This window comes from Arachis duranensis, chromosome 8, assembly GCF_000817695.3.
Source record: "Arachis duranensis cultivar V14167 chromosome 8, aradu.V14167.gnm2.J7QH, whole genome shotgun sequence".
Classification (NCBI taxonomy): domain Eukaryota; kingdom Viridiplantae; phylum Streptophyta; class Magnoliopsida; order Fabales; family Fabaceae; genus Arachis; species Arachis duranensis.
In genome coordinates, this window is record NC_029779.3 from 40990255 (window position 1) to 41005959 (window position 15705).

Consider the following 15705-nt stretch of genomic DNA (forward strand, 5'->3'; position numbering starts at 1 on the left):
AGAATTGAACAATTACAAACACTAATTGAGGTTAGAGAAGATGATCTACAACATGAACAAAGTAAATTGAGTGTTGTAATGGATCTCACCAAGGAATGGTTGAGAATTGAGAAAGTGAAGATAAATCCTAGAGAGAAGTTGGAGTTTCTCTCTCTACAAATGTAACTAACTAAAAATATCTATCTAATGATCTAAAATTAGTCTATGGATGTGAATGTGTTTCAATCCCCTTCAATCCTTGGCTCTTATGTGCATTTTGGCGCCAAAGTTAGTTACTGACACCTTCCAAAATCGCCAGGCACGTGTTGCAATAAAAGAATCACGTGCGGACCACGACGCGTGCGCGCACGGTACGCGTGCGCGTCCCTGGCTAATTCTGCGATGTGCGCGCGAGCGCCTTGTGCGCGTACGCGTGCTTGGCCGAGATCAACTCTTTGGCTTTTTGTGCTTCTCTCCACTTGCATGCTTCCTTCCTTGCTTCCTTTGATCCATGCCTAGCCTGTTTCAATCCTGGAATCACTAGCAAACACATCAAGGCATCTTATGAAATCAAAGAGGAACTAGAATTCATCAAAATAAGGCTTAAAAAGCATGTTTTTACACTTAAGCACAAATATGGGAGAGATAACAAAACCATGCTAATTCATAGGCTAAATGTGAGAAAAGGTTATCAAAATACCCTAAATTTAATACAAGATAAACCGTCAATTTGGGGTTTGTCACCAACACCCAAACCAACTTCTTCCTCCTTCAAGAAACAGAACCGGTTCGGCCACATAGAGAGAGAAGAGATAACAATGCAAAATCCAACATGCAATTACCTTAGTCCTTTCTTGATCATCACTCTTCATCAATCCGAACTCTCCATCCTTGGCTTGCTCTCCAAAATGGATTTCTGGCCCTTGATGCTTCATGATGATGATGATTTCATCTGCTTCAATCTCTGCCTCAGCCATCACTTCGCCACTCTAGCTACTTCCTGTGTTGGTTGAGCAGAATCAAAGACTTGCCATGCTTCAAGAATCTCACCTTGCTGGACGAATCTTCTTCCTTCTTTTTGAGTATGAAGGATCCGAGATTACCTCACCAAATCTTACCACATTTGGTGATAATCTCAGCCACAGCATACTTTTCTTTTTCTTTTTCGTGCCATCAACTCGATGGTCTTTAGGCTTGCTTTTCCTTCCTTTTGGTAGCTCCAAGTAGCTTCCATGGCTTCCTGGTTAATGACCGAAGAAAGAAGAAGAAGAGATGAGAGAGAATGTGAAGTTAGAGTAAAAATAATTAAATGTAATGAAGCATATGATGGATAGCTTTTATTCCCTTTACTTTGAATAACGTATAGCATTAATCATAATGATTCCCATCAAATCAATTTCTCTCTCATTGTTCTAAGGTCTGCAATAACTTCATTTAATAAAATTTGAATTCCATCAAGGAATAAAAGTTGATGTCCGTTGAAGCATGCAGCATATAATCAAAGAAATTGGTTCCTTTGGTTAAGTGAATAAAACAATATTGTGCCTCATTCCCTTTTAATTTCGGACCAAACATTTTTGGTCTCATTCCAAGTCCTTTAATTGGGCTTGTTATCACAATTGCTGGCCCATTTAAAGCATTTGCTTTCCTGGTAAGTTTGGTTTCAGATCAAGCTTAGGAAGCTTTCATCAAAATCAAATATGGGCTTAGTAACATCATTGAGTTTGGCCCTTTAATACAACAATTCAGCGACATAAATGGGAAACATGTAACAAGGCTAATTATTGGTTATAATTTGGGCTAGTAGTATTTTATTTTTCGGCCCATTTAAAAATCTGTATCACAAAATTATTCATTAACATATGATTAATTAAAGTTAAATTAATAATTTTGTAAATAAATATTTTAATAATGTTTGCTCATCACAAATATTAATTTGGAGTTTTTCAAACTCATCATTGCGGTTTAAGCGGTGTGGATTAGGCGGACTTTTACTATTTGGCGGTCCTAATTTTTCAGTCCGACTCATCTTTTTGACAGATTACGCAAACCAATCCAACGAATTTATACCCGTTTGTCACCCCTAATAATCACATAATATTTTTACTAAACACGCCTATAATTTTTTTACACGTAATACTCTCACACTCAACATACTACTTACTCTCACTCTCAGTACGCTACTCTCACTATACTACTCTTTCACTTTCAATCTTTCTCAAAGAACTTATATAATGAACTTACTCTCAATTGCTGAAATGAGCACCGAAGTCTCACTCCCATCACCCCATTTTAAAGAGACAAAGCCATTATTGCAGAGGCTGTTCCCAGAGCATGTTTGTTTCCTATATGCAGGTAAGCTTCAAAAATAGTCATACGCAAGGGGGGCGTGGTGCGCTGCTATCACGCCACGTGGCAAATAACTGCGGAGAATCTCAAAAAATTGTGACAATTTTTTTGCTATTCTTTAAAAAGCAGTCAACATGCAGAAGTATATTGCTATTGTCGCACCACGTGGTAAATTTTTGTGAAAAATCGCTGATAAAATTGTGACGAATTTTTGAAAAGCAATCAACACGCCATTTGCGTGTTGTCCAATTGCATCATGTATTTAAAACTGCTCTAAATTTTTTATGGAGATGTAGCAATATTCATTTTATGTATTGTATCACATTTTTCTAAACATTTACAATACTGCAAAATATCTTAAATGTCAATATTTTATAAAAACACCATGGTATCTATATAAAAAATAATTTCTAAAGTATGCACATAGTTTGCCTTTTAGTGATACCGTATAAATTTCGTAAAGAAACATTTTGAACATAAGTGAGAAAAAAAAAAAGCGGTAAACAGTTTTTATGTAATGATTAAATAAAATTTATGATTAAATAATGTATATATTCAGTAAAAGGTTTATTATTAAATATCCCTTAAAAATCATTTGTACATTAGTCTCTAAAATATCCATATATTTAAAGGTCAATTCAAATATAGAGATTGATGAACATTTTATTACGAGATGGTTTGCCATGGAAATTGATCAATTTTATTTTCCCCTAAGATAAAAGAAGGTCCACAACAACTTAGTTGATTAAAATTCACGGCATTTATAGTGTTTTAGGTCAAAAGAATTATTTGAATAAAGAAATGTGTATTATTATATTTATAGTCTAGTATTCTTATTTAACTAAGTATATATATAGCTTATGATGCACGAACACTAACACGGGACATGGGATACGACACGATATAGGACACGTTGACACGCAAATTTTAAAATTTTACATGATACGGGGACACACATACATATAAAATATAAAGTATTTTTTAAATAAATCGTAATGATATTTTGATATTTTATTGATATTAAAATATAAATTAAAATTTTTAATTATTTTTAATATTTTATTTTAATTATATCAAGTATTTAAAATATTTTTTTGTTTTAATAAATAATAATATACTATATCTAACTTTATTTTAAGAATATGTGTTAAAAATAATACTAGACACGCTGATACGTGATAGTATTTGGGTGTGTTTAAGTGTGTCTAAAAAAGAATTTTTTATTTTTTATTAAGATACAGTTGGACACAACAAACACACGTGTTGAACGAGTGTCGATGAATATCGTATTCGAAATATATCCGACACGTAAATATAACAACTTAACGAAATATCTGTGCTTCATAGTATATAGCTATATATGAATATTCGTATGATGTATGATTGGTTTAAATAAATAAACAAATTCAGTGAAACCTATTAGTATGTTGATCGCGGTTTCTAGCTATTTATTAGCTGGCTTATTTTTGTAAGAATATTCTAAATATATTTTAATAACTTTGACTTGAATATAAGTCGTTGCTATTATAAATAATATTACGATCTAATATGCAAGTTGCGAGTTTTAAAATGATGATATACAATACCAAACTAGAATTTTATGACATTGTTGACAAATTTGTATCTCATAACCTTTTACTGATATCGATAGTAACTTAAATTTATTCGAAATATATTATGTAAATTTTGACAATGTAGGTTATAAACATAATTATATATGATTATTAAATATCATATACAGTTGAGAATGCAGAAATTAAAAGGTTAAATATTCATAGCGATTTTGATTGATACTTTAACGGATTATTTGTGATAGAAGAAAGATCAAAGGATCAATTTTATTCTCCCCTCAAAGATCAGCTACAACTTAATTGATTCGAAATCAAGGCATGTATAATGTTTTTCGGTCTAAAGAGTCGGCTAGTAAAACGACTTGAATAAAATAAGGTGTATGTATTTTTTATTGATACAAAATAAAGTAAGGTGTATTATTATATATATTCTTATATTGACAGAACAATTGTATGATTTACGATTGGTTTAATCAAATAAACAAATTCAGTGAAACCCGTTAGTATGTTGATCAGTTTTTATTTGACTGACATATTTTTATTAGAATATTCTAAATATATTTTAATAATTTTTGACTAATTGACTGAATTATTATAATAAGTATTAGACTAAAAAATTAGTTGAGCTTAGTCAAGTTTAAGTTAGTTTTTATTCGTTGTGGTACTGAATTCTATTTAAGAATTTGTTGCTAGTTAATAGGTTATTATATGCACAAAATGTGATTCGAACCCTCACACTTACTTAAGCGAACTAATTAACTAATCATTAAATTAAGTTCAAGTTATTAGAAAATTATAATTTTTTAATCTATTATGAGTAATACATATAATTGATCATAATTACATTAATTATTTTATATTATATGATTTATATAAATGATTTATTTATTGTTATAAATACTAATAGAATAAGTTATTATTATTTTTTATTTAGAATTAAATGAGAATAAAATTAAAGATATTACCATCTTATTTGGACATTAGGGTTTAATGAGTATCACACTCAAATATAAGTAATGACTTTAGAATTTTAGTCTCCAACACATTAAAACTGTCTCCATAGCTCTATTTCCATCAGAAAAATTGTAATTCAGCACTATTAAAAATATAGAAGACTTTGATTGAAAAAATTAAAAAATTAAACTCTTTCAATTATGTTTAAAAATTTAGACACGTTTCAACATTTAAGCATTTCTTTTTTAATAATTTAACATGAATAATTTTTTAATTAAAAAAATCTTAAAACTTTTAATAAATGATATCAGAATCATTTATGATTAAATTATTAAAAAAATTATAAATTTATCTTATTTATAATTTAATCTTGATTTGGGTTTATGATATTAGACTCGAAACAAATACATAAAGTTTTTTCCTTTTCGTGAAACAAATATATTTTACCCAATTTACTTGGTTGAATTAGTGTTACTGTTGTTTTATGAAATTAAAAAAAGTTTTAATTTTTGTTTTGTTTTTACAAAAAATGCATATGGATTGGACTATTACGGTAATGTCTTTTTTTTTGTATTTTTCTTAATGTGCACGCATTTATATTAAAGATCCAGCTGGCTTAAAAGAAATTATCTATATGCACTGAGGGAATTTAACTACAAGAAATAATATTATATAGTTCCTATATATTGTGCTTGTTATTTTTTTTTATGTTATGTAAATATTTGGTCTTTATTATAAGAAAAATATTGAGTATGTAGGATTGAATTCAACAATATAAACGGCACTGAAAATTATTTATCAGCGAATTTTTTATCGATTTTTTAATAAATTTGTTGAGACTAAGTTGCTGATTATTGTTGGATTATTCCAACAGAAATTTTGGCGCTATATTATGTGTTTTGGCACTCAATTACTATCGAATTTGTTCGTCGGTAAATTTTATGATAGTTTTTTTTTCTCACAATTAAGCCACAATTAGTAATCAAATTAAAATTCTTATTAACATAATTAGAACAGAAATTTAAAATTATCAGAAATCAACTAATAATTTTATTAAATATCAATTGTTTGATTATAATAAAATTGTCAATTAAATCCCTAAATCCTACAGATCTTGGTAATCGTCGTCGTCGTCTTTCCCCTGCTGAGGCGGTGGAGTAGGTGCTGATGTCGGTGCCCTACCAACAGCATCGCTGCCTCCAGTATGCATCTGCTCGTTTTACACCTCCTTTGCTCTCGCAAACGCTCTAGCTGCTCTAGCTTAACTGTCATCTGCAAGTTGATGGCTATGGTATCTCACTCCCATGCGTGCAAGAAACTCGTTGTATCTCTGTTCAAATTGCTGATCTTGTTGGTGAAGCTCCTGTGTGAGCTTTTGCACCTCCTCCCTCAAGTTGACAACTTCCTCAAATCGGCAGGATTGGTGACAAAAGCAAAGGCAGATGAAGCTGCCAATGTGGAGGTATGGAGGTCGCTGGCAAAGAACGATCCCAACCCGAAGACGCAATTCTTGTAAGACTCAGAGGCGGTCTCGCGCCAAACTCAATCAGGGTATCTACCATTGAGGTAGTGGAGCCAGGGTTGTTGTTCCCACTAGGCAGCTGAGATTGCTGGGTCGCAGCCTCCATTCTCTGCGTGTAGTCCTCCTGTGTAACATAAGTTGTGATTAGGATAATAGTTAATTGACTTTAAAACGAATAAATTTCAAATTTAGAATTAATTGAAACTCACATAACGAGCCACAAACTGCTCATAAGCAAATCTGCCATTGTTGGCCTTCAACGTATCGGTATACTTGAAGGTCTTCGCCAGGGTCGCCTCACGATCCAACGAGTTAGACTACACATATTGAAATCAATCAAGAAAATAAAACAAGAAAAAATTGATTTAAGTAATAATTAACAAACATTTGCAAACTACTTACCATCCTACTCTTCGTCTTCATGAAGGTTGCCGACCCATCTGTATACTTCGACGACCTCGGTGAAGCCCTATTAGCGACATTCGTCAGACAAAGACACTTGAACCCCTCATCAGTTCTAAAATGGGCCTCCAATTCCTTCTTGATAGATAGATGGATCCAAATCGTTAGGTGGTCGCACCCCTGATGAACGTCGCTCATCATCTGCTGAAGCTGTTTAGCTGTCCAGTGGTCGTAGATCTTCCTGGTCATGAGATCATATCCCATATAAATTTCAAATGCACAAAGTGATTCAATAACATTAGTTAGTCAAAATAAAATATAGTTCAAATACAGTTAATTCAACAACATTGGGTTCTTATTACCCACTTCTGAAACCATTACTCTCTGGTCTCAGCAGGGATCTTCATGTAGCTCGGCCATGGGTGGTTGTACATTGACTTAATCATCTTGGAGATCTCTTGTACACATGCATTGTTGTTCGGTGCAAACCTATCAATGAAAAAACTTAATATTAACAGCATATAAAATGACATAAACCTTATCCGTATAAAGGACATTAAAAGAGTAATAACTCATGCTTGCATGCCATCAGGCCAAATACTCATCCGTATGATGGGCGGTGGGGGAGGGGCATCCTGTTGGGACACATTAAACGAATCGCCCACTATGGGCTTTGTCGCTGGATCTGTAGGAGATAGTAGAAGGAGGCACGTAGTTTGGATTCAGGACCATGATGAACTACTGGTCCGCTGGACCCGCCTGTGATGTCACAGGTGTCGACGGGATAGTCGGGGTAGAGGGCGATGACTAAGCAGTCCTTGGAAATTTGGTGAAAATCCTCCTTTTACCATGACCACGAGATCCACTCGATCTACCTCTGCTATTTGTCACCATGTCTGCAAAGAGAATATATGATTAACACTAATAAGCATATATACTAGTGCTAAATTTGAAGCAATTTATGCTCATGTAAATTTACTTCAAAGTGCATCTTAATTATTGATATCAAGATTAACTTATTCATAAACCCTAAATTAGTATATGATAACCAAATTCTAAATTCTAAATTAACATATAACTAATTCCTAAATCCTAAATTAACTTCATCCTAAGTCCTAAATTAGCAACGATAACCAAATCCTAAATCCTAAATTAACATATAACCAAATCCTAAATTTACTTAATCCTATATCCTAAATTAGCATATAATAATCAAATCGTAAATCCTAAATTAACATATAACTAAATCCTAAATTAACTTAAACAAAAAAAATGACCATGGAACTTGAGGAGCGAACAGAGAAAGAAGAATTCAGGAGAAGGAGATGTAGTGGCAGTGCTGGACGGCAACAGCAACACACGAACAGAGAGTAAAGCAAAGGATAACTAAGTGCCACGACATTTCTAAGGCTTATACGATATATATATATATATATAGAGAGAGAGAGAGAGAGAGAAAAGAGTAATAATAATACAAAAAGAATAATAATAATATGAAAAGCCCGATGAAAAAATTACAGCTCTAAAACAGAATTACAAAAGCACAAAACGTTCACACGAAGCTACAAGCATAAAGGCACAAGATATAGATACAAGATAACAAAGAACATGTAGATATATGAGTATAATAGTCATAAAATACAAGCCTTAGCCCGCGGAGTTTAAGTCGACTAGTTATATACAGACATAATAGAGTTCTGAAAGTTAAAATAGCATATACAATATCTCTCTTAAAGTTAGCCTCTAAGGCAAGTAAAGATACAAAAGTGAGAGTACTAAAACAAAATATCCAAAAAGAAATCCAAAAGATGATAAAGATCCTCCGTTCTGTCACCATCTCGTAACTCACCGAGGTACTTACGACCTGCATCTGAAAAATAACAACAAAATATGGTATGAGAACCAAAAGTTCTCAGTTTGGTAATATTGCCTAGTAATGTAAGATATAAGATTCCAGGACACCAGAGGCAATCCTAAAACTTCACATCAAGCATAAGATTTAAGTTATAAGACAATTTAATAAAATCCTTAATCAGGTTATCTAACTTGGGAGATTTCTAATCTATCATTTCCACTGCTGTCCCACAGCCTTCGCCAGCCTAACCTCCATGCGATCCCATCGCCACTGCCTTTTGAACCTCCTCAATCCTAGTATAAAACAGAAGTAATAGCATTACAAGTAAAGCGCAAGTATAATCATGTATATCAAGTAATTCAAAAATTAATTAAGCATGTTATACAATTAGGCAAACAATGCAAGTCGGCAAAGTAAGCAATCATATAGAATATGCACACGATGAATGTCTGTCCTATTTGGATGTGATATCACATTGTCGGTTCACCTGCCAACCCAACACATTCCCATGGGAATGTCGCCTTTCGGTCACGAATATGAGTGGGATCCCCCTAGGGATATAGTGCTGGGCACACTATCCACGGATATAGTGTCAGGTACATTCTTGTGATCTGAAAAGATGCGAGTGAAATACTCCGCCACAGACCTCACATCTCAATATAAGCGAAATTAACCACCGTCTTTACACCACAGCCGCGACCTCGATAAACGAGATTAACCACCGTCCTTGCCAGGTGCATAGCGTCTCGACAATACCAGTATAGAACAATATATCAGTGGTTTTCAGAAATCATTTTCAGTACTCAGTAAAATCATCATTTAACCCCGAGTCCTAAACTCGTCTCAAACATCATCAGAGCATAATTTCACAACTCATCACATTAATCATCATGATAATACTCCGCCATCTCACTCAATTAATCCATCCTCAGTACCCCAGAAACCTAAGTCTCCGTCTTCTAAATTCATACAGAAATTCACTAAATTAAGTCACTAATAACTTATCTTTAGTAATATTAAGACCTAATTGTTAGATAGTATTTTTAAACGGCACTTAAGAAATGTTTGGAAAGCTACAGAACCTCGGAAAACAAAGAATAATGATTTTTCAGGAAAATAGGAGTTTCGCATATGCAAGCCCTTGTCTCAGGCACGTATGCATGAAAAATTGCGTGTTCGCGTGTTCGCGTACGCGAGTATCGAAACCTGAATAGAATGCTCGCGTCACGTGTTGACGCTCGCGTACGCAACTGAAAATTTAATGTGAGTGTTGATGAAAAGTAAAGTAGCATAGTTAATGACAAAAAGTCCACTAAATAAATAAGTCCAATACATTCCAAATAAATAAGTCCAATACACATTCTAAATAGTTCAACAAACCGGAAACAATAAGCAACAAACACATTCTAAATAAATAAATTCAATACACACATCATTTTCTCATCGCCGATTTTACCTCTTTGTATAATTTCTTGCATTTCTATGCAACCCGGTTAAAAGCGGACGGGGTAGATCGATTAGCGCTCCGACGTGAAAGATCAGCTCTAAGGTTGTATCCTTTTTCTTTTTCGCTAGTCGTTGTACCTATGAAAACATTTAATAACCAACTAATCAAACTAAACCTACAAGGAAGTTACTTTACCAACTAATAAGGAAATTATTTTACCAGTCTAACCAATAAATTGTTTTACCTGCACTAGGCACTGGACCATCACCGTCGTCATCATCAGCATCATCAGCAACCACATCCTCATCGTCGTCCTCATCCTCGTCCTCATCCTCATCCTCATCCTTATTTCCGTCCGGATGGTCAACCAGATTGTCATCAGCCTCATCATCAACTGCCTGGTTGTACTCTTGAATTAGACCCATCGGAATACGACGTGAATTTTCGCTCTATATGATTCCCCTCGTGGCATCATCACTCCTACTCGAGTCAACAGAAAGTCTACCTCCAGAATTATCAGAGGAAGTGAGCTGTTGAGGTCTCGTATCCAATGACAATCTACCTGAAGCAATCGCACTTGGTTAGGCCCTCTGGTTGATGGGAATGTCTCCGTAACATGGATGTGAGTAACCAGGCACAGGAGCCATGAATCCAACCAGCTGGTTAAACGAACCCTGTTCACCTGATTCTTGGTGCAGGACACTCTAATACTGTTGATATACTGGATATGGTGGTGTGAAATAATCCGCAGAATGCGTGTCAGGAATGTATGGATCGATTTTACCAATTACATAAGCCTCCCAAACAAACTGCATACATTATGCAAGTAATAGAGGATTACACACTGAATAATAATACGGCTAAATGAAAGCAACTACTTATTTATTACGACAAACCTGTCCTTTTTGTAGATCATCCAGTGCTCTCCTAAAGTGAGCAAGGCTACGAAATCTGTAAGGCCGATTCTCACGATCCCAGTTACGCCAGCTGACATCAGACAATTCGTTAATTAACGTTTATCAATCAAATTTAAAATATATTTTTTCAAAGCATTTAGTAATTAAATTTACCTATTTGCAATCGGAAAGAGTCAATGATTGCCAGTAATCGGCGCAATAATTGGTAAATGGATCCAAGCCCAGGTAAGCAAAAGTGTCAGCGGACCATCAATCTCTTTACAGTCGACACAAGTTGTCCTACACAACACTCTATACAAGTGTGCCAGACATGCCGATCCCCAACTGAACTGTATGATCCCGGCAAAGTTATGGAGTAAGGTAGAAATTTTCAGTGCACCTCTGCCCCAGACTTATCTCCAAACACAACGGTCCCAAACAATAACATTACGTATCAACCAACACTAAACGATCTTTCAATCCTCGAAACCACGCCAACTTGATGAAACTTTTCCTACAATCTACCTTCCTAGGTGCAATACCAAACTGATCCAAGCATTCACCCTCTAATGCCTCATAACTACTGAGTGTCGGTCCTGTAACTGGCAGACCATTCATCGGAAGACAAAGAATTAACGCCACGTCCTCCAGCATCACAGCACACTCACCAACCGAAAAATGAAATGTGCGAGTCTCAGGGCGTCATCTCTTGATCAGAGCATTAACCAATGCCAACTGACATTGGACAACTCCAATCTATGAAACATGATAAAAGCCGATGTCCCATAAATACCCCTCCACTATTGGATTGTACCGATCCGGTAACATATAGTGGTCACATTGCAACATCCATAAACCCTATAAAACATAGCCATAGACCACATTAAACAAATGTAACCTTCTTTAATTAACAAATTAAATTTGTATAATAATAATAATAATAATAATAATAATAATAATAATACATTAATTATGTCATTTTCAACAATTATTATATTAAAAACTATTTTAATATTTATACTTCTAACATAACAAATAATAATCTGAGGGAACTATGGTCTATTCTACTCTAACAACACACAATAATAAATCATTAATCTTTTATTGAATATCTATTATTACACTCATAAGAAAAATAATTAGTTCAATAATTTTGATATATCTCCTATATTATTCTCATAATAATTATTTATTGTCATACCTTAATAAAAATTATTACTACAATTAATTTATTACTAACAATTAATACTACTCAATTTATTAACTATCAAACCTATAATCTTAATAAAAATTATTACTATATTAATAACATTTTATATTATTTAATTTATTATTACACGTATAATCCTAATTACTGCATTTAATAACAATTAATATTAATTATTTCATTATCATTCATACCTACACATTTTAATAAAAATATATACCACAAAATAATTGATCACAATTAATTTATTATCATACATCCATAATCTTAATATAAATTAATATTATCACACTAATCTCTAACATAATCACTATAATTTATTATATTATTACTAATCTTTAACATTATCACTATATATTATCTTAATTAAATCAAAATATTTAAACATTAGTAAATTTCTAACATTGTCACTATATTTTATCACTATTAATTTCTAACTAATACTATCACTATATTTTATCACCATTAATTTCTAACATTACTACTATTATTTTAATTAAATTAAATTATTTAAAAAAACTTACATAATTAGGATGATCAAAATAATTGATAATATAAAGTTTCGGACAATTGACGTCTTTTACTCTTCTTTTCCTTGGCATTGTTATAAGCTGGTAGTCCAAAATTTTTTTTTTTCAAACCTTAGATTTTATCATCAATGGAGGTTGGAGATGGTGGGGTTGGAGAATATTGAAATAAAAGTGAGAGAGGTAAAAGGAAAGGGGGATTTCAGTATATACAAGCAGAGGGAATGAGGTGGTTGCATGGCTGATGCGTAGTTTGGAGATGCTGGGGTGCATGTACAAATCGGATGGTCCGATTTGTGTACCTGCTGAGCTTTAAATCGGACCATCTGATTACCGTTTTCAAATCGAACCGTTCGATTACTTGATCACAGCCGTCACACATCGATAAAGTTCCATTCACTCTCATAAATTTGTTATATACCATGCTTCTTCCGGTATTAAAATTAAAAAAATAAATAATTGTATCACCAAAATTTAAATCATAATTTATATATATATAATCATCTGGTACATATAGGCATTCAATTGAAATTATTGGTATACACTTCATCTATTAAACAACATTTCTATTTCATCTTCATCTAACGAAAAGTGTAAGGATGTTTTCCAGATAAATGAGCTGCAAAAAAAAAAAAGTAATTATTTGACAAGCATAATAATAACTTGGGCATCTATAAACTGTAAGTGAAACTGAATTGATTGAGTACTCATACAAGGTAACTAACACTACTTCTGTTAGTTTCCTTATTTCTTTGTAGTAATATATATTTTTTTTTTTAAGTTGGATCTAGAGTTAACTACTTTATTTGAAATAAACACAAATGATTTTTTTTTGTGTATTCCTAAAAAAACTTAAGGACAAAAGCTACTGAATTTCAAAAATACTCTCCGAACATTAAAAATCATCCACAGCATTATATCTGTGTATATTTATATATGTTGTTTCTCTCTTTTTTTAACAAAATGATTAACCATCAAAATGATGATGTTTTTTATAATAGTATAATTAAACTTTTCATATACACAAAAAATAACATTTTATTCGTATTTTGATTATAAATATAAATCTATTTTAATTATATTATTTATAAAATATGATTATATTATTTTTATTATATTATTTATATACGTAATATTCTTATAAGGCTAGTTTCATTTTTTGTTTCTACATGCATTTAATAACATGGTACACATCAACTTATTATATGAAGTTCTCTATGAAGTAAAATGTATGTTCAATAAAAACAATGCATCATTTTATTTACCATTTGAATCCTCTATATTTTAAATTTTATTTTAGAAAATAAAATATTATCTTTTATTATTTATTTTATAAATGAGATAAAAAAGTATGAGAAAATTTATTCAAAAATAAAAAATTATACTTTACCTTTTAAAATGAAAATTCAAATTTTAGAGGATCTAAATTTTTTTATTTATAAGGCTATACTTACCTTAAATATAAACATGTAAAAAGATTGCAAGGAAATATTGCTTGATAAATCTACAGAGTGAGCACGATTCCAAAGAATCAAAGCCATGATAGCATGTGTGGAAACCTACCAAATTGAATGATACAACAAAGTTAAGACATGGATAAAAAATGATCAAATAACTTCACTTTCACTACTTATATGGTAATAAGCTAAGTGTAACTACATAATTTGCACACTTGGAAAAGGTTTAAATGGTTGATTTGCATATTTTTGCATGTTAGGGGCTAAAGTGCATGTAGCGTAAAGTTTAGCGATAAATCCGGTTTATCCTAATTTTTTATTAGGGATAACTACTAAAAACGCTCCCAAATTATTTAAATGTTGGCAAAAATATACACAAATTTTATTATTAATAAAAATACTTTTAAATAATTTAAAAACGTAACAACAATATTCAACAGTAAATATATATTTTTAAAAAAATTTTTAGAAATTGAATTTTGATGTAATTTTTTACAAAAATAATTAAAAAAATGAGATATTATTATTCTTAAAATTTAGTAATTTTTTTAAGTATATATTTTTTTGTGATTTTTTAAAAATATTTCTCAAAAAAATATATTAGAGATTGAATTTTGATGTAATTTTTTGCAAGCATAATTAGAAAAATAAGATATTATTATTCTTAAAATTTAGTAATTTTTTGTTAAATATATATTATTTTGTGATTTTTTAAAAGTATTATTGGTTGTTAACAAAAATAATTATAAAAAAATTATATACTTAACAAAAAATTACCAATTTTTATGTATAATAATATATTATTTTTATAATCATGCTTGCAAAAAATTACATCAAAATTCAATCTCTAAGATATTTTTTTAAAAATATATGTTTACTGTTGGGTATTGTTGTTGTATTTTTAAATTATTTGAAGGCATTTTTGTCGATAGTAAAATTCGGGTGTATTTTTTTCAGCGTTTGAATAATTCGAGGATCTTTTTGGTGGTTAACCCTTTTTATTATTAAATGATTATTTATATAATTATTGTATAGTTTTACTTAGCAGTTTTGATTTTTGGAGTAAGTACTTTATGATATATACCAGGATTTCTATAATCAAAAGTTTTAAATTTTAATTCATATTATTTTTTAAATAGAAAAAATTTTAGTATAAAAAAAATTCCAAAAAATAAAAGAGGCTCTTACAATTGAGGGAACGTCTTAGATAAATAATTATTTATATAATTCACATATTCCTATCTATCCGTCTAAACTTTTAGTATAAGTGTTTCATAAAAAAAAATGAATAATATTTATAAATCATATTCCATAAAGTAAAAAAAAAAGTACCGAAAAAATTTTGCTCCATAAGAATGGAGATGATGCTCCAATTAGAATAGCAGCTCCATAAGCAATTTCAAGAAGTGAAACACAAAACCAAAATACCTAACAAAGTATTAACAAAGTGAAGTGTGAACATTAATATATTATTATATATCACAAACTAATTATAATATATTGCACGTACGAGGGGAAGAAAAAAAAAATACCCGCTTA

General features: G+C 31.4%; 1 protein-coding gene across 1 annotated transcript in view; it reads right to left on the reverse strand.

Moving 5' to 3' along the window:
- Positions 1-13286: 13286 nt before the first annotated feature.
- The window catches only part of LOC107462856 (naringenin 8-dimethylallyltransferase 2, chloroplastic-like), a 17939-nt gene continuing 15520 nt past the window's right edge, over positions 13287-15705 (reverse strand). The window contains exons 10-12 of the mRNA XM_052253405.1: positions 15499-15594; positions 14164-14268; positions 13287-13328 (exon numbers count right to left, since the gene is read on the reverse strand). Of these exons, the coding sequence (XP_052109365.1) occupies positions 13287-13328; positions 14164-14268; positions 15499-15594 (243 nt within the window). The remainder of the gene's footprint in view (positions 13329-14163; positions 14269-15498; positions 15595-15705) is intronic.